A 17,262-nucleotide genomic window follows, 5' to 3' on the forward strand; every position below is an offset into this window, starting at 1 on the left:
CGTTTACTCTTGCACAAAAAGTGATAGAAAAAAGATAAAGACTTTCCATGTTTGTACTCTCAGCACGTGAACACATCTTGGTGTGGAACTTAAAAATTTTCAAAGAAAAGTCTGTCATCTTTGCACTGAAATTTTGCTCTGATTAGTTTAGTAGGAATGCATCTCCTTGGTAGTGCTTCCAGATTCTGTACTGCAGGGTAGCTTAGTACATTTACTTCTTAACAGGAGAAAAATCTTGCTAAAGAAATATCTTGTTAAAATGCAATTACCTTATTAACCAAGTATGCTGTCCTAGCATTATCGTGCTGCTCAGCAGCTTGGTAATGTCAATGGTTAGTGACAGTCTTGTTTATAAAACTGTATGCACAACTAGCAGAAAATGACATTTTTTCTGTAGTTTGATGATTCATGTTCTCTAATCACAGATTGGTTTGAATCCCTCAGTGTGAGGAGGAGTAAATTCACTATGCTCTATTTCTAGCAATAAAAAGAGCATATGTTGGGTAGAACCTGCATCAGCTGTATAAGCAGTTAGGCTTAGTAAAATCACTCAGGAGCTTGAAAGCAACCAGAAGCTACCTGTTGAACAACACTATAGAGGACTGTAAGAGTTTCATCTCACACAAGTGTAGCGAAAAACAATAGCAAGGATTTACTTGGGGGAGCAATATAAAAGGTATGGCATCAGTAATGACAGGCTGCAAAGACAAACACTTGAAATACGAGGAATACCTGTACTGAAAAAATGATTGCTTCATACCAATTGCTTGTTATCCGGCATCGCTTTCGAATCTTGTGAAACAGCAAAATTTGGGAAGACCAGTGCTTGTGGGAGAGCAGCCCCTCACCAGGTTCATTCCGTCTGCAGACCATAGCCTGTGTAGAAAATGGTTGCCAGGAAGAGGGGGGATTTATACTTGTTCAGTGGTAGATAAAACCATCTGGTATCTGTCACAGTACAGGAGATACTGCCTTGGTTTTGTGGAGTGGCTATGAACCTGTAGATTAAGACAGGCGATATTAGGTGATGCTGATACAGATGATACAATTCCAAGTGATAGACCTGAGCTTGTGTCCCTCCTTTGCATTTCAAATCTTTATGTACACCGCGTGTATTTGTAGGTACATATACTCCCTTATTCACATTTATACTTTAAATATATAAAGCTCAAAGTCATACACGACACTAACTTCATAACAGTGCGGCTTTCGTTGTCTTCCAGCAATTGCTAAAGCATCATTTTCTGCAGTTGTCTGTACGTAAGGCTTACTTGATAGCTTTAGAAGTTATTTGAACGTTGAGTGGTAAATTCAGTGTATATATCTCAAACTCATTCCAACTCTGCAGATTTGACAGAGATGAATGCGCAGAGATTTTCTAATTCTCGGTGTTATGTTGGGGGGTGATACTACATTTTATTGCTTTCAGTCAGATATTTTGCTTCAATCAAAAAAACTTAGCTGCCAACTTTCAAGAGTCTTTTGTTTTCTGATCTAGACCTGCTTTGATGACAGTAGAAGATGGAGGATATGAAATTTATGTTCATGTGGTGTCTGAGTTGATAGAAAAAATCTTCCTCAATATTCCTGCAGACTGGCTGAACAGATTAGTAGGTACTGTTTCATGAATGGCTTGTGATAGAAACAGGCAGCAAAGTTCCCAATGGGAGTAAAATTTTAAATTATTGACAGTTTAGAATTGGGATGAGATTGCTCTGGAAATAAGATAACTACCCGTATTGTATGAGACTTACAAAAAAAAACCAACCTCAAGGAGAACACGTCAGTTACTGTCTGACCAACTCAGAAGTTCAGAGTTGGGAGAGCAACAAGAGATGAGATATGGACATTTCTTATATCACCAAGTATTCAGTAATTAAATGGATTCCTTCTATGCAGAATAGAATCTCTTAGCAGTTTTTAGAAATAGCTGACGTGCTTTCATGCTGTAAATAAGCAGTGTTTCAGACAGATTCCCTTGATACATCCCGTTTGACTTCCTGAGAAGTGTTTTACGTGATTCACGGGTGTTACAGTTTAATGAGAAATAGTCATAGCACATTATTTAAAAAAATTATTAAAAACAAAATCTAGTTTTCTATTCAGATGTTGAGCTGCACTCCAGTGAATCGTTGTAGCTTTCGTGGAGGTGGAACCTGAATGTTAGGTGCTATTGTGAAAATAAAGAGTCCGTTGGATTGTCCTGTCTTTTGCAGTGCCCTCCTCAGATGTGACCTACGGCACGGTAGTCGCAGACCTCTGTCACTGCCTGCTCGCAGATACAGAAGCGTCCTACTTGTTGGAAATTCGGAGCCATTTTGTGCTAGATGAAAACAGCTATCCTTTGCAAAAGGATTTCCATCTGCTAGATTTTCATCCTGGTCTTTGAAGCGTTGGCCCCTGCAGCAAGTAACTCACAGGAACCGTAGCAACATACAGATGGTGAACAGAAGAAAAACGAATTAGCTCAAGGAAGCGAATCTCTTTAAAAGTACAAGAAAGGACTTTGTTTTTAACTTATAAAAAAAAACCCCGAAAGGACTGTTATGAAATATCTGCTAATAGTGTATACGCTGCTGGAATACTGATAAATTGCCATAAAGTGTATTTTTATACATATTTTTATCTTAATAAACTCCTATTAAGTATTTGTTGTCTTTTTCTCCCCAGAAAAGCTCACTAGTGTTGAGAGACTGAATTTTTCTCAGATATGGCAGATTAGAGGAAGACAGCCACAATTCAGTAATATTTAGTTACAAGATTTTAATTTGTCTTATCCTATAGACTATCTGTAACTTGGTTATGGCTTTCCTTTGCTGTTGTGGCTGCTTTTCTTCTGACAGCAGAATTTCTGCCATTTACCATCAGCAATTTTGCTGCCCTTGTTTTTTCTTGTAAAACAAACTGTCTCACTGAGTCTAATCTAGAAATTATTGCACAAATTTAATTAAGTGGTTTTAAACAGTTTAAACTGGTGCATTCTTTCATGGACCCTTTAAATGATTTAATTGTTGCAGTATTTATTGTTGTAGTCTTTATCTAGCATAAGCTGGCAAATAATCACCTTAAGCCAGTTTAATCAGTTTAATGCTGGTCTGCAAAACTTTCTCCCAGCTTGATCAGATTTATAAATTAATTTAATTCTTGTTAAAGCTGTAGTGTGTTCTGATAGTGATTTTTATCAGTAAATGATGGCTGCATGCGACTTCATGATGTAACAAACACTCCGCAAAAGCAATTAAATACCGAGGTCAGTATTTTTCTCCGATATAAATTGTGCTTCTTAGAGAGGCTGGTAAAAACTGTGTGGGGTGAATCATATTTGGTGTCTGGGTAGATCCTTGCAAGTCTTTACCTGCACTGTTCTCATTTTTAAGATCAGTTTCCACATACACTGTTTCAGCTGTCCTCAGACTTCAAACACAGGATGGTTCTCAAAACTGAATTGGATCAATCAAGTTGTCAAATGTATTATAATGCAAGTCACACGGCTGAGTAGCTTTCACGTGCTGTTTCTTGGAAGTGGCTGCTCACAACTGAGTAGCCACGTTTCTTGGTGCTTGTATCTTGTGAAAGCAGTTTGGGACTGTTGGGTTTTTAATGATGTTGGTTAGAGCTTTGTGTAAGCCATGTGTACCAATAAAGGGGAAGGCAGTAATATTTCTTATCAGTCTGATTTTAGAATCCTAAGGATTACGGGATGACTGAAGAAGTTCTCAGCTGAAGCTTCACACTGTCACTTATTTCTGTATTTAACTACTTTGTGCTGATCAGTCTGGTCAGATTCTGTTGATCAAACAAGTTTGTGTAGCTCTGCTTCTTATAGCAACCTTAGTCTTTGGTTTGAGCCCTAGCTCTCTTGTGATAAAATAATTCCCCAGTATTTCTGTCTATCTCCGAGACAGCCAGTTTTGTCAACAAGCATAGAAATGCTGATCTTACGTGGGCCAAATCGATTTCCTGCTGTGCCAGGATAGCTGAGAGGAGTATTGGACAGACCCCCAAACCCGCTCGCTGCTGGTGTGCAGATGAGGCACAGAGTCTCCAGAGGACAGAATCTCCAGAAGAAACCGGGTAGCTCCTTATACAAAGGAAACGCTGCGGAGATGCCGTAGAGGAATGATCAATTCCACAAAGTTGAGCTTAGGGCAAGGGAGAAACCACTCACAGAAGAGACTAATTGTAGCGTCCTCATCTGATGATCAAGAATGAAAACTTAATTTTGCTACTGTTAATGAATTGTGCTAAAGGTAATCACAGCTTTGTAAAAGGAGGATTCAAGAGACTTGCAATGACTGAATTTCACTCACTGTAAAAGCACTTTTTATTTTCATGTGACTTGACAAAAAACAGGCTGAAGAGAAGAACGTCCTGATTAGAAACAATTGCTCTGAATTATTTTATAGAAGAGTAATTAACAAAGAAAACTCTACCACTAAACCAGGTGTATGTCCTGGGGGGTTAAGCTAATTGGATTTTCACTGTAACAGTGGTCATACAGGTAAAACCCAAGGTTCTGTATCAGTGTTCCCCCTCCGAGAGACATGTTTAGGGAGAAGTATGTAAGGAGAGGACAGGTCCCTTCCATTGCGTTCTCAGAGAACTCCAGTGCTCCTGCAAGCCCTCAGTGGTTTGTGACCTCAGGGCCTCTGTTATTTGTCTCCCTCCCAAGTGTTGTATGTTGAGGTCGGCTGGAAAGATCCAACTGAATTACTGCAAGAAATGCCCTGTGCTGAGAACAGGGGCTTCTTGGCTTTGCGATCCATAAACCATCAGTGCTTTTCACCAACCGTGTGCAGAAGAGGTTTTAAATACAATGCTGCGATTTTAAATAAATTGTAAATTTAGTAGTCAGTCAACATCTTTGGTCTGTTTCGGATGCTTACTGGGCTTCCAGCCCTTCGGGTGAAGGTTCTGTCTGGGGTGATGCAGTGCCGTGGGGAGTTCAGCCTGGTATCACTGACAATTCTGGGGTCATGTCCACATGGGTTCTGTCCACAATGGATGATCACTTGTGCCCAGAACTCACGACCACAAATTGGAATTTACTAGTCAAAATAACGAATACTGAGAGACCGTGTTTGTCTTCCTGTTTTGTTTACTCTGCATTTTAATTAATTGGAAATATATTTTGAAGAGAGGAAAGATAAAGAGTTCCAGCTTACCAGGGACTAAGTTTTCTCTTTGTGTTGGGGCAAGGAACGAAGTTACTTATTTTATTCTTGTCTAGATAGGAGTATAAAGGGTCAAAGGTTTTGTACCCTTTATCGTTAGATTATGAAAGATAGCAAGAGCTTTTCCACGTTAAGGTTTTTTATCCATGCTGTTTATGTGCTGTGGCAGAGAGTGTGCCATCGTTTAACCAACTCCTTGGGCTTGCTGATCATTTCATTCCAGTGCTCTAGCTCTTTGCCACGAGTGTACATGAAAGGCCCAACTACTACACGTCCTAGCAGATGTGTTTCTGGGGGGGAAAAAAAGAAAGCAGTTAGTGATTAGCCCCCGTGAGTGCTTCTCTGAAATCCTTACCTAAATTAGAATATTAACTTGTATTTCTTAAATGCATGTTCTGAAAGTTATTTTTAAATCAAAATTTTCATCAAGGAATTCACTCTAGATTTCAAGTTCTGTAGTTTCTGCATGCTAAGTTTCAGCATTAAAAGGTGTCGCAGTGAGTATTTAGTCAGTTCAGGCCTAAATCTCACCTGAAAGGAATCTTTTTAGGAGTGTGTGAATCCAAACGAGCATTTTAATGTCTCGTTATTGACATGATGTTTGCAATGCAGGGAGATGTTTTCCTTGTGAGCAATGGAAATAATTTAATTCTGGTTTGCTTCTGTAAGCAGAAATGCTTAATGGATTCTCTGACAATTAGTAAGAGGTGACCTCAGGCATCAGGTCTTCTGCCAGGGAATGGGGATGTTTGTAATATCTCTCTCTTCTTTCTCACTACTTGAACCGCTGTGATAATTAAAATTCCTGTTCCTCTTTCAAATTTGGTTAGAAACAGTGAATGGCTTCAAAATTTTGGAGGTTGGGGATTATACACACAGGTGTATAATCACAGAATGTAATTGCATGAGCCTGTTTTCTTGGGATACTGGAACAAAAGTACAGCACCTTGTACTGACAGTGACTAGACTCCAGTTATTTTATTCATATTCCATTAATTTTATCTGTAGCTTCTGAAAGATGGACATACGCTTACTGCAAATAAGTTGTTCTGCTTTTTAGAGAAACAGCCTGGGAAATACCCTAAACCTTTTATATGTTTTTATGATCACTGCTGAAAAGGAATTAGTTCCTCCCAGGTTTAAATATCTCTGCAATATGTAAGAGATTTCTGACATCTGTAATAATGAATATAGCTTACTGTCTCCCTTGGTACTCTGGAGCACGGATAGGCTCAGGCTTGCTGTATCCAGCTCTGTCTGATCTGCCTTGAAACTGAAGGTTTCATTATACACTGGATTGGGAGATCCCAGAACAGCTGCTGTCTTTTTACTTTTGATGAATTTATTATGGTTCATTAGTGAGACTTTGACGTACACACCTTGGAGAAAAAGAAAGTCAAGAAGAAAATACATCAGAGGCAGCTGGGCGAAGGCTTAAGGAATTTCATGCTTTCAGGAGTCAATAGTAAGTATAAAATTAAATCTTGAATGGTTCATGGGATGTCCATGGCAGCACGGCGGTGCGTAACGTTAAGCAGGGAGCGCACAAAGTACTAGAGGTGCAGTTTTGCAGTACGCCTTCCAATTCTAGAGCTGTTCAAAGGAGCAGTCATAGACTCACCCTGCATCCTTGATCTTATGTTCTGTACCCTCCCTTCATCCGATGGAGACTTTTTGGAAGGCTTGGTATGTTGGGTCAGTAGGTAATTTTATGTATTTGATCCAACACCAGGGAGGCTGTGAGGGAGGAGCCATGGGGTTGGATACGTTTCAGGGGAATGGATTCTAGCCAAAGAATCCTTAAACAAAAGGTTGTACTCATGGCTTCTAGCCCTGTGGTAAGAGATTCTGTAGAAAATTTGAGGAGAAGCTCAGTCATCTCTGCTCTTCTAGAAAATACAACAAAAATTGTGCTTGAATGTGGGAACAAGAACAACAAAAATATTTTGCTTTGCTTCCTGGAAGGACCCTGTATTGTGTTATGGTCTTATTCAGTAGATCTTTGATGATGAGATCCAAAGCAAAAAGAAATTTTCCATTCTTCCCTACCCTTCTACAAAATTTAGTGACAAGCATGTAGAAATTTCATCTTAATTGATGGCTGTTTCTTTTCCAGGGGAGCACTAATAGATTCCAGGCTGCTACTGTGTTTATTGCTCCCTGCTATTCAGTTCATTAACGTTCATCTGTATAGCAAGAATGATTAGAAATGTCAGGACTGACTCCTAACGTCTTCTTGGTACTTCCACAGATCCAGCAGGCTCTCATTACAGCTCCAGAGGGTGCAGGATTACCAGAACAGATTTCTTTTTACAACAGAACTTCTACCTGAGTGCTATGTATGGAAAGAGTTACTATGTAAACTACTTACACAAAGACTGACTTATCATTACTTTTACAGAAGACTTTTAATTCCAGTTTCTTCAGGATTTACCAGAGAATCTGGAGACCCTAAATCATATTTGAAGGGCATTATCAAAGGAAATAACATTATGAATGTAATTTACTCATTTAGAGGGCATCATTCCTCAAGTTAAACATCCTGGTAACAGCCCACTCGGATACCAAAAAAACTTCATAGCTGGTGTGTATATAGAGAACTAAACCTCTTTTTTCTTTTTAACCGCTGGGTCTGTTTTGTGTTTATATTGTTTAGTTTCAAAGCCCTTTAAAAAAATCACTACAGATTCAAACACAAGTTTGTCTCTTCCACCTATATTTTTGAGTGTTTAGGTTTTAAACAGCATTTTGAGGTAACCCCTACACTCAACATCTGAGGGCAAGGACACATGAGCATGACGTACCAGGAAAGCCCCCACTGCAGTAAGGGAGAAAATTGTGATTCCATGCCATGGTCCTTTGAACAACAGCCAGGCTGACCTAAACTGGGAATTTTGTCCCCGTTCAGGTCTCCCCAGGACAGCTGTGCAGCATAAGCAGTTGTCCTGCAGCTGTTACCTCTGGGCTTTTGCTTTGAGGCAACTCTGTAAATGCCAGTATCCCCCGAAACGCTACCTTCTCTGGATTGGAGTGCAGCAGAGGGATGTTGCTCACTCTGTTAAAGCAGGACAAAATACATTTGCTACTGGTGACACAAGACAAGCCGTTTGTTAAGAAACAAAACCAAAACATAGCAGAACTGAGCTATCAAAATCTAATTACCCCAGTAACAAAGTACGGCTTGTTTCCAAATTAAATCACCCAGATGTTTATGTGCTCTTTTCAGCGCAAGCCTGGGTGGTCAGATGAGGAAGGAGCAAATTAAAACAGGAATTGTGGAGCTGATAGCAGGGAGGAAATCACACTCACTGACAGCGTGGCTCTCCTCCTGGAGCTTTAACCCCCTTGCCCTCAGAACCACCACGGTGAGACGGCCCAGGTAGTCGTTGTAGCTGAGGGAGAACTGGATATCTCCATACTCTGAAGGAGGCTGTGGAAGCAGAGGAACATCTGTCAAACATACCTGAAAACTCTCTTCACACAGGCAAAGGCAGGGGAGGAAGTTTTACTTCATACTAAGCATAAAGCAAAGCTATACCAATTCACTCACATGCCTTAGTGTGGCAGAACTGCCACACTAAGGCATGTGAGTGAATTGGAATAGCTTTGCTTTATGCTGTTGTGACACTTGATAGAACCAATTAATCAGCCTTCCCGAACCTCTGAATTACTCTCTCTTCCAGGTGATGCCTGTTTCCTTGCCTCTTCTGCTTTTTTTCTGCTCTTACTAACTCAAAACAGGGGCAAATAACAAAAGGTGCTTTCTTAGGTAACTGTCTTGTAACATGACTCATGACTTTCTGAGCAGTTGGATAATCCCTGTCCAACAGCTATGGACCTGCAGGTTGGTAACATGGGAATTTTGATTCCAAATGTTTATCAAATACTTTTGCATTTGATCCAACTACGTCAGCTGTACTCCTCCAGTACTTGTAAGATGGTGGAAGTTCCACAATGCCAAGCAGCCTGATGTCACTTACCTCCAAGTTTTCTTTCTCCAGATCTCTCCATATGACTAGTTTGTTGTCATCAGTTAATGTTTCATTTTTTAGTGGGAAGATAACTTGGCCTAGGAGATGATGCTTCTTCTGTTTATCAACATGATAAACCAAAAACTTCAGAGTCCTTTGCAGCAACATTTTACTGGAAACCTGTATAGGAAAAGGAAGAATATATTAATAATTATAAACCAACTCATACTTTCCTACTCTAGCATGACTTCAAAGGAAGACTTTTTCAAAGTCTGTTAAAGGTAGGTGGGGATTTCCTTTGATTATTTACAGGCCACTTTCTGAATTTGCCTAAGGTTTTAGCTATGCAGAAGTCTACAGATCCGAGCTAAAACACAGATTTACTTCCAGACACAAATGTTTAGAAATCTGTAAACATTCCTTTTTCAGTTGTCTAAAACATGAACTTTTCTGGTTTTAAAGCTTTTTGTATTATGACACCTGCTGAAAGTCTCTTGGCATAAGAAGCCAAGCTCCTAGCTTCACAGCACTATACAAACAGCGTACCAGGCATCTCACGAGTTCTAGTTTCTAGCCTACTTCCACAGCAAAGAGACTAAAAGCTATATGAAAGCATTAGTTCAGTATTGGTTGCTTCTGGACTTCTAGAGCTGCTAGGATGAACAGTTCAGCCATCGTTCAAACTAGAGTTTTCATCATTCCCAGGGCAAGCTCTGGAATCCTCAGCTCTGGTGCAGGCCACAAGTAAGATCAGTTCTGGAGCCACAGACCTGCAGAAGCCCCAGTAATAAATCCTATCTCTAGTGGAAACTGCTTGTATCTTGGCAGAAGTTTGTAGAAAATTGTTTTTCACAAAACATGTACTGTAGTTTGACAAGTCACTATTTGTAAACAAAGATCTGCTTCACCAAAAGGAAAAGTACCTGAAAAATGAAGTTTTCATCAAACTGCGGGTTAAGGGTTTTGCGTTTTGTTTTGGACTGCAAGTAGCTTCTTTCATCGGGCAGCAAGTAGATTTTCACAAACGGACTACAGGAATCATCAGGAGGCTGCAGCTTTCTGGCTTTGATCAAGGAGACAAGGAGCCTTTCTGACTCTTGCTCGTATTCTACAGAGAACCAGAGGCGGCCAATGTTGCCTTCAGGAAAATCCGTCTCACTAATGTCTTCAGGAAACTTGTACAGCTCTTGGTTAATGGTCCCCACAACATAAGCTCCAGCTTTATGAAATAAGAGAAGCATGCTCAGATTAGTCTTAAGACTGTAGCAGGCATTGTTATAACCACTGCTGTATTAGGGGAAATCTCATTAATCTCTCTATTAACAATCCATTTTTGCATAAACATGGTATTTTAATTCCTTTCCCTCAAACTTGGCATAGTTGTAGGCTGCACCACTTTCCCTTCTTTTATTCCTGTGACTGTACCTTGATAGTTCTAGGTACAGCAATCTGCAACTGGTCACGCTGCTGTTTGTGGGGACAACACTCAGACATTTTCTGGATTACACTCACACTGTGCCTGTACAAAACACAGAAGGTGAGATTGCTTTGTTTGCCATCTCTGCTAGGTCCCACAGCAGTGGGACCAGAATTCCTATATATATAAAAAGTATATGTATACATAGAGTGTTTCGGGCTTGTACTGCGTAATGCTATGTCTGGTATGGCCCCAATAACCATATTTCATAATAACACAGTTCCCCTTTTAAAGGCCCCGTTTTTGCAGTGCCGTACCCAAAGAATGAAATGATGAGCGTGGCCCAGGCTGAGGAATCCCGCAGGGGTCACTGCCTTCCTGAACGTGCCCTTCCTTCGTCAGGTTAATCCAGTCTCGCCCGTGCAGTGTTGGAGGAATGATAAATGGAATGCTTCTGGATCTGCTCAAGACAGCAACAGCTACTGACACTTCTAGATGAAATACGGGAACCAAACTTGGTAACAGTATTAAATTTACTTTTCTCACAATTTTGTAAAAAACTCTATGGAGATGCACAGGTAGAAAACATAAATACACCTTGTTTTGCAGTCGATTTTATTTGTATAATGCCTAGAGGTCCAGCAAGGGACATCAGATCTTAATTCTTCAGACAGATTCCTCACTTCTTCCCTTTAGAACTGATCTTCCAAAGGAAAGGAAGAATTAATTGCAGCTGCTTGGTTTTGAGCTCCAAAGCCCTGCAGTAACTAACTGCCTGAATCTTCTTTTTGAACCAAAGCTCTATTGTTTGGTTCTCAGATGCTCCGTTATGAGACCACCAGGAATGACAGGGGAACACAGGCCAAATTTGTCTAGGTAACAGATAAAGCAATCCATTCATCAATTACACCTGAATGTACTGTCTCTTTTACGTAAATCAGAAAAAATCATTGCATGCATAAAGAAAGTATTAGTTTCCTAAAGGAACAAAAGAGAACATGACTGATGTTTTCATATAATTTAGGGCTCTCGTTTATTTCTGTAGGTACATTTATTTAGATCAGCCCTTTGTGAGATTTTACAAGTTGAAATAAATTACCAATAGTGTATGTTTTAAAAACAAAACAAAAATACATACCTTGTGCTTTTTAGTTGAATTTCAGAAGTTGACTGATTCTGAAAAACTGCATTTGTCGTTTTGACAGAACTGGTGAGCTTTTCATAAGAAAGGAGGCAACAGAATTTCCTCCAGAGCAGGTATGCAGTTATTCCAATGAGAACAAATAAAAGTATCCCTCCTATTATACCTACAGCAACAGCAACTGCTTGTTCTGTTCAAACACAGAAGCACAAAAAGCATCATAGGAGGATTGAAGTTATGTATGTTCTGGGGGTAGACAGGAATATTGAAACTGACAAATTTACTTGATTTACACTCCAAAAATATTTTTTAACTAAACATTCTGCTCACATGCATTGTCTTTGCTTATAGCATGATGCAGTGCCTGAAGTTGTAGGACACTGGTAGTGAGAGGTTAGAAAGTGTTCAGATACGCTGGCAACAACTGCGATTTAAGACTATAGACAGGAAAAAACCCCAAAACCCAAAGAGTTGTTTGGGCTCTTATTTTACATTGGCATAAGCATTTACCTTGGCATTGCAGAAGTGCTAGAGCTTTCGTAACAAAAGAGAAAGAAAACCTGGGAGCACCTAATACAAAAGGTACCATTATTTTGGTTTGATTTGTTCTTCCAACTATTCATCTATGTTGAACCGAGACTAGATCCTGGCACAAGGAACAAAGCAAAGCTCTGCGTTGTTTTCTTTCTGAGGATGCATGTGTTTCCTGATCTGTAAAGACAAACTTAAGTATCCATTAAACACTTTTTCCTGAATCTTGATTACTTCAAATAAAACCAAGTCTTGTATAATTTGGGGTTTGGTTTTTTTCACAATAATAAAACATTAATAAATGTCTTCAATATGAGCATGAGGAATTCTGTTGTGAGGATTTCTCACAAGACCAAAGGTAGAAAATTGATAATGGACTCAGTTTTCTCGTGTTTGTTGAGTATGCTAGAGCAAAAGGCTAGAAAGACCACTTCTGCCTGTACCTTATACCCAAACTGTCTTGGCATACCACTGAACTAGTACTAGGTATCAACTGAGAACTGATCCTACCAGAATACCCTCTGTCTGAAAATAGAAGTAAATAAAGACAATTCAAGCACAAAATAATCAGTCTAGTAGTAGTTTGGAATAAGAATTCAAAACTAACTTGATAGAGTTTATTGGTTAGAGCTATAAAGAGTATAGGAAGAAGTGAGTTGCAAATACATGCCCTGCTGATCTTTTTCACTGTTGCCATGTTGCAGTAAGTGATCTGAAATGTCCTTCAGCTACAGAACACTTACGTAAAGACCTTGTGCTATAAAATTAACCTGGCCCTAGTGCCTCAAAGGCCTTCATCTGATCCTATCTTGCTTTCCTGCATTTGGTACAGTCATAGCAGCCAACTTATTTTGCAGGTCCCCTCCAGGTGTGTTGCCTCAGCTCTCTGCAGGAATTGGCTGCTGGCTTCCCCACGAGTCAGATCATCACTCATGTCTCCCAGTATCACGGCACAACCACCCTGCTCATGGTTATACGCTGCAGCAACAGGCACCTGCCTGTCCTTGCAACTGGTAGGTGGGCTGAAGAGCTTTCAGGATTAACAAGACTTATTCTGAGGAGCAGGAAACAAGTGCCTATTTTGTATAGCTGGGTTAATATTAACACAGAGACAAGTCTGGTTGTGCTACACTGGTAGCTTAGTTTTCTTTCATATGAATGCACAGTATGAGAAAATCCGTAACAAATGCAGTCCTGAGTGTGGAAATTCAGTGTGTTCCTTCCTCTTAGTTTTGTAGGCATGCTTGAGTATGTCTTCAGTCAGATTGCCATTTTATTTGAAGATAAGGCCAGATGCAGAAAAATGCTTTAGTTCAATGCCCGTGAACTTAATAGAAATTAATGGTTCGCTTCATACAAGTGTACTATCAACAATACAAATGTTTAGAGGGCTGGTGGTTTTACTGCCTGACGTAAGTATTTTAAAGGTTAACACTTCAGGCAAGCTCAGCAGGACTCTGACTTGTCCTCTCCATTCCCAAGTCTTTAATGCTTTCAGCAGCAGCCCTGTGTTCCCCTATAACCAGCTTGTCCCCATTTACCATTAAGGGCACCAAGCTGAGGTGTGCTGAAATGCAATTTATAGTACAGCAGCTGCGCACTGATTTTGGAGGAAGAGAATGAGTTTCCAGTCTCTTTGTTAATGAGTTTAATATACATGATTTGTTGGCTGCAGAATGATATTAAGTATTTATGACCCACCCACTGTCATTGTCTCAAATTCTGCTTTTTATTTTAATACAGTGGTGGGTATAAGGTAAAGTTTTACCCATATCAGTAAAGCTAACTAATAGTTTAATGAGGGTAAGACAAATTTAACTTTTAGTCCATGTTACGTGATTAGATCAGCAACAGAACCGGTAGCTTAGGGCACAAGGCAGCACTAGTCACAAAAATCAACCACTGAAATAAGTTGAATCCATTGTGTGCAGAAGAAAATACGTTATCTTTTTACATAACTGCCTGTCATCCTGAGAAGTTGGTGTATTCTGCTGCGGCACAGGGTCACGGGAGCGGGAGAGGGGGGAGACCTGCTCGACCCCTGCATCCCCACGGGGCCGGGGGCCTGTCCTGGGGGTTTATCCTGGCACAGAAATGCTGACGCTCAGCATCCGTCTCCTTGGGGCCTGGATCCCTTTTTGCTGAGAGTCTGATGATAGATGCTTTTAATAAGCTTTTCTTAAACTTTGCAGTAAGCCTTTGGGAGTTACGCCCAGCCCCTTCTCCAGCAAAAGCTTTAATCCCTACATAAAACCGCAGCTTTTTTAGCATTTACAGTATAAAGGCACTCCCTGGGGGGGTGGGGGGTGAACTCCTGGCCCTTGCTGTCGCTCTGAGCCCAGTCGCCCCCTGACCCCGCGCGGGACGGGGGGGCCGCGCCTCCCCAGGACGGCAACGGCCGGCGGCCGCGGGCTGGCGGCGACAGGGGGGCGCGGGGGGAGCCCTCCCCTCCCTCCCCACCGGCACTTACCGGGCATGGGTGCTCGGGCCGCCGCAGGCACGGCCGCGGTGCCATCTCCGCCCGGGGCGGGGCCGCCCCCCGCTCTGGCAGCGCCGCCCCGCGCCGCCGCCTCACGGGGAAAAGGCGGGAAACGCGGGCGGGAGCCGCGCCCGGGCCGGGCCGGGCCTGGCCTGGCTAAGCTCGGCTCTCCGCGCCCGCGCAGCCCCGGGGACAGCCCCAGCCGCCACGGGCCGTGGGTGTCTGTGGAAACGCGCGGAGAAGCGGCCGTTGTGCTCCGCAACCCCTCCCGACAGCCCCGAAACCCGGGCGGCGCGGGCTCCCCGAGGCCGCTTCGAACTCCACCGCGGTGCTCGCGAATGGGCGTTAGCAGCTTAGCTCGGAACGTTCGGGTGGGCGAGGAGTTACCGTGCGCTTGTGTGGAACTGGCAAGGAAACGTGTAAGCACAAAGGAACCCAGTCTGCTTAGACAACTGCAATTACAGCTTTTCCTGTTTGTCTGTATGAATATAACGATCTCTAATCTCTTGTGTGTATAATAAATATAACCAAGCTTCTCTTAACTAACAAAATTACCCATGCATAGTTCAGAAACAAAATTACTCACCTTTACTACTTGCCTGCTAATGCTTGTTTCTCAGCCGACATGACAAGAATCTATAACTTTAACAACTGCTTGTTCTATCCATGCTTGTCCTGTTCACAACTATTGCATTTGCATGGTGCCGTTTAATCAAAAAGCTAAAGAAAGGCATAGGAATTAAACCAGTAGGATTCTAATGGCTTCTGTAGAATCTTAGAATTCTTGTAGTTGGCGTTTAAAATGTCCTCTTTTAGATGTAGTGTGGTTCAGCTTTTTCTATTAATTTTTGAGTCATCCATAAGAAAGTATTTAGATCATTTTTACTCCAAACAGCTCCATATACTTCAGTCTTGCGATTTTAACATAGCTATTAATTAAATATTGCCCAGTCAATGCTTTTGCTATTCCTATTTCTAGACTGAATTAATAGTAATATTGAAGTATAGATTTTTTGCTCAGCCTTTTTGTGCATGTCTGGATAATATCTGTAAGCAGGTTTGAGACACCTGAAAGTTTTGCTTTGTGTGGTAAGACCAACAGCTCTCTGCTTTCTATGACTTTTATGCCTGTGTGAGGAATGGTGAAGTTGCTTTAAACACCTTCAGCGCGTTCCAGGGCGCTACTGAAGAGTGGACGTGACCCGTGGGAGCTGTGCTGCCGGTGCGGAGGGCTGTGAAGTGTGCAGGTCTGGGAAGCAATAACCCTCTGCTGGTTCAGCTCTTGTTCAAGTCAGTTGGTGGATGGGATGGGCTGAGCTCGGAGGAGCGGATCTCACCCCCTACAAGTTCCTGTGGAAGGAATTAATGGCAAAGTTGTTAAGCAGGGAGCTTCAATTTTGATTCTGTGCTGCACCGCAAAGTTCCCGATCTCTGGTCTGTGCTGAGCTCTTGCACCAGCTGGAAATCAAAATAAATACCTGACGTGAGGAACACAGTTATACCCTCGTTTATCTCTGATTACTAACCTTCTTTCTAGCCCTAATTCTTTACAAGTTCCCCGTTTCATCCTACATATTACCACACCTGAAGGAACTAAAATTAAATCATATAAACCAACCATACCAGTACTGCTTGCTACATGTCTGAATGTGTCTGCTTCCAGCAGGTGAGGATAGGGGAGCCCCGGAGCAGCCCCTGAAGGATGTTTCTCTGTGCACACTGACTGATCACGGTCCTGATTGCTCCCAGCCAGAAGCTGGTAAGATTCCCTTTGCTGGTTTAAAAGCGCAGCTCTGAGTTCAAATATAACATAATGCTGATCTGCCCACATCCACACACTGTAACTTCACTGGTGTATCAGAGAATTCTGGAAATGTCCAAAGAGACTGTCTGCCTAAGTTTGGGCATTTTAACAAGTCTGTTAATGTCAAGGATAAAGTATCACCTTAACCAATACATATTCTGCACCTTCCAGCCTTGACCAGGATTGATTCACACTCTCTGCTTCTCAGTTGATGCTGTGAATATTTATTGTTGTGTTTCTCACCTGCTGGATTTGAAAAATAATTTTCTTCTCTCAGAGAAAGTTTCTCTCTGGAACAGCTGAGAGCAAGCTGAGAGTTTAATGCTTTGTGGACCTAGATATTCTCCTATAAATATTCTAAGTTTCTGGTGCATTTTTTTGTAACATAACTTACACAGTTTTAGTGTACGTATCCAGGTCTTGCTCCTTACAGTAAAAACTTAGCCTTTAAAAGCCCACATAAAAATTCCATTTGTAACTACAAAGTTATATTTACTCTACATCAGGATAATCACTAAGACATCCTAGTTTAGAATACAGGGTGCATGCTGCTGCATTCTCCCCACTATTTAATGATTTTTGTAGTATTAGCAACAAAAGTAAGAAGTCAGGCCCCAAATAATAATACATATTTCTTCAGTATGTTTTCCTTCCTGTTCTGTTTTTCCAACTCTGGTGGCACATTCCTGTCATGTTTTTGAAGACATACATTCTCATCAAATGGCATAGCTCATCATCTGGGGAG

General features: G+C 41.4%; 2 protein-coding genes across 9 annotated transcripts in view; one reads left to right on the forward strand and one right to left on the reverse strand.

Moving 5' to 3' along the window:
- The window catches only part of SHLD2 (shieldin complex subunit 2), a 37,489-nt gene extending 33,536 nt beyond the window's left edge, over positions 1-3,953 (forward strand). For 4 of the 7 annotated variants that reach the window (XM_074924347.1, XM_074924348.1, XM_074924346.1 and 1 more), the window contains 2 exons: positions 1,499-1,614; positions 2,217-3,953. In XM_074924347.1, the coding sequence (XP_074780448.1) occupies positions 1,499-1,614; positions 2,217-2,389 (289 nt within the window). In that variant the 3' untranslated portion in view covers positions 2,390-3,953. The remainder of the gene's footprint in view (positions 1-1,498; positions 1,615-2,216) is intronic. The other 3 variants (XR_012634976.1, XR_012634977.1, XM_074924351.1) reach the window with 3 other exon arrangements.
- A 1,359-nt stretch (positions 3,954-5,312) lies between these two features.
- LOC141969016 (synaptotagmin-15-like) lies at positions 5,313-14,789 on the reverse strand. Of its 2 annotated transcripts, none has more exons than XM_074924356.1 (8): positions 14,705-14,789; positions 11,701-11,893; positions 10,880-11,022; positions 10,069-10,364; positions 9,155-9,325; positions 8,484-8,604; positions 6,374-6,553; positions 5,313-5,464 (listed from the first exon to the last, which is right to left on the reverse strand). In XM_074924356.1, exons 1-8 carry the CDS (start codon positions 14,709-14,711, stop codon positions 5,328-5,330), a joined length of 1,248 nt encoding a protein of 415 aa, XP_074780457.1. In that variant the 5' UTR covers positions 14,712-14,789; the 3' UTR covers positions 5,313-5,327. The 2 variants fall into 2 exon arrangements, with proteins under 2 accessions (XP_074780457.1, XP_074780458.1); XM_074924357.1 differs by having other exon boundaries at positions 10,880-11,025.
- Between the last annotated feature and the right edge of the window lie 2,473 nt (positions 14,790-17,262).

This window comes from Athene noctua, chromosome 21 (genome assembly GCF_965140245.1).
Source record: "Athene noctua chromosome 21, bAthNoc1.hap1.1, whole genome shotgun sequence".
NCBI classification, from domain to species: Eukaryota; Metazoa; Chordata; class Aves; order Strigiformes; family Strigidae; genus Athene; species Athene noctua.

Coding starts and splice junctions, on each gene's coding strand:
- LOC141969016 (XM_074924357.1), bottom strand. Junction 10,365..10,879: donor CTCATCATTTCATTCTTTGG/GTACGGCACTGC, acceptor TATTTCATAAAG/CTGGAGCTTATGTTGTGGGG. Junction 9,326..10,068: donor ATGAAAACTTCATTTTTCAG/GTACTTTTCCTT, acceptor TTTCCTATACAG/GTTTCCAGTAAAATGTTGCT.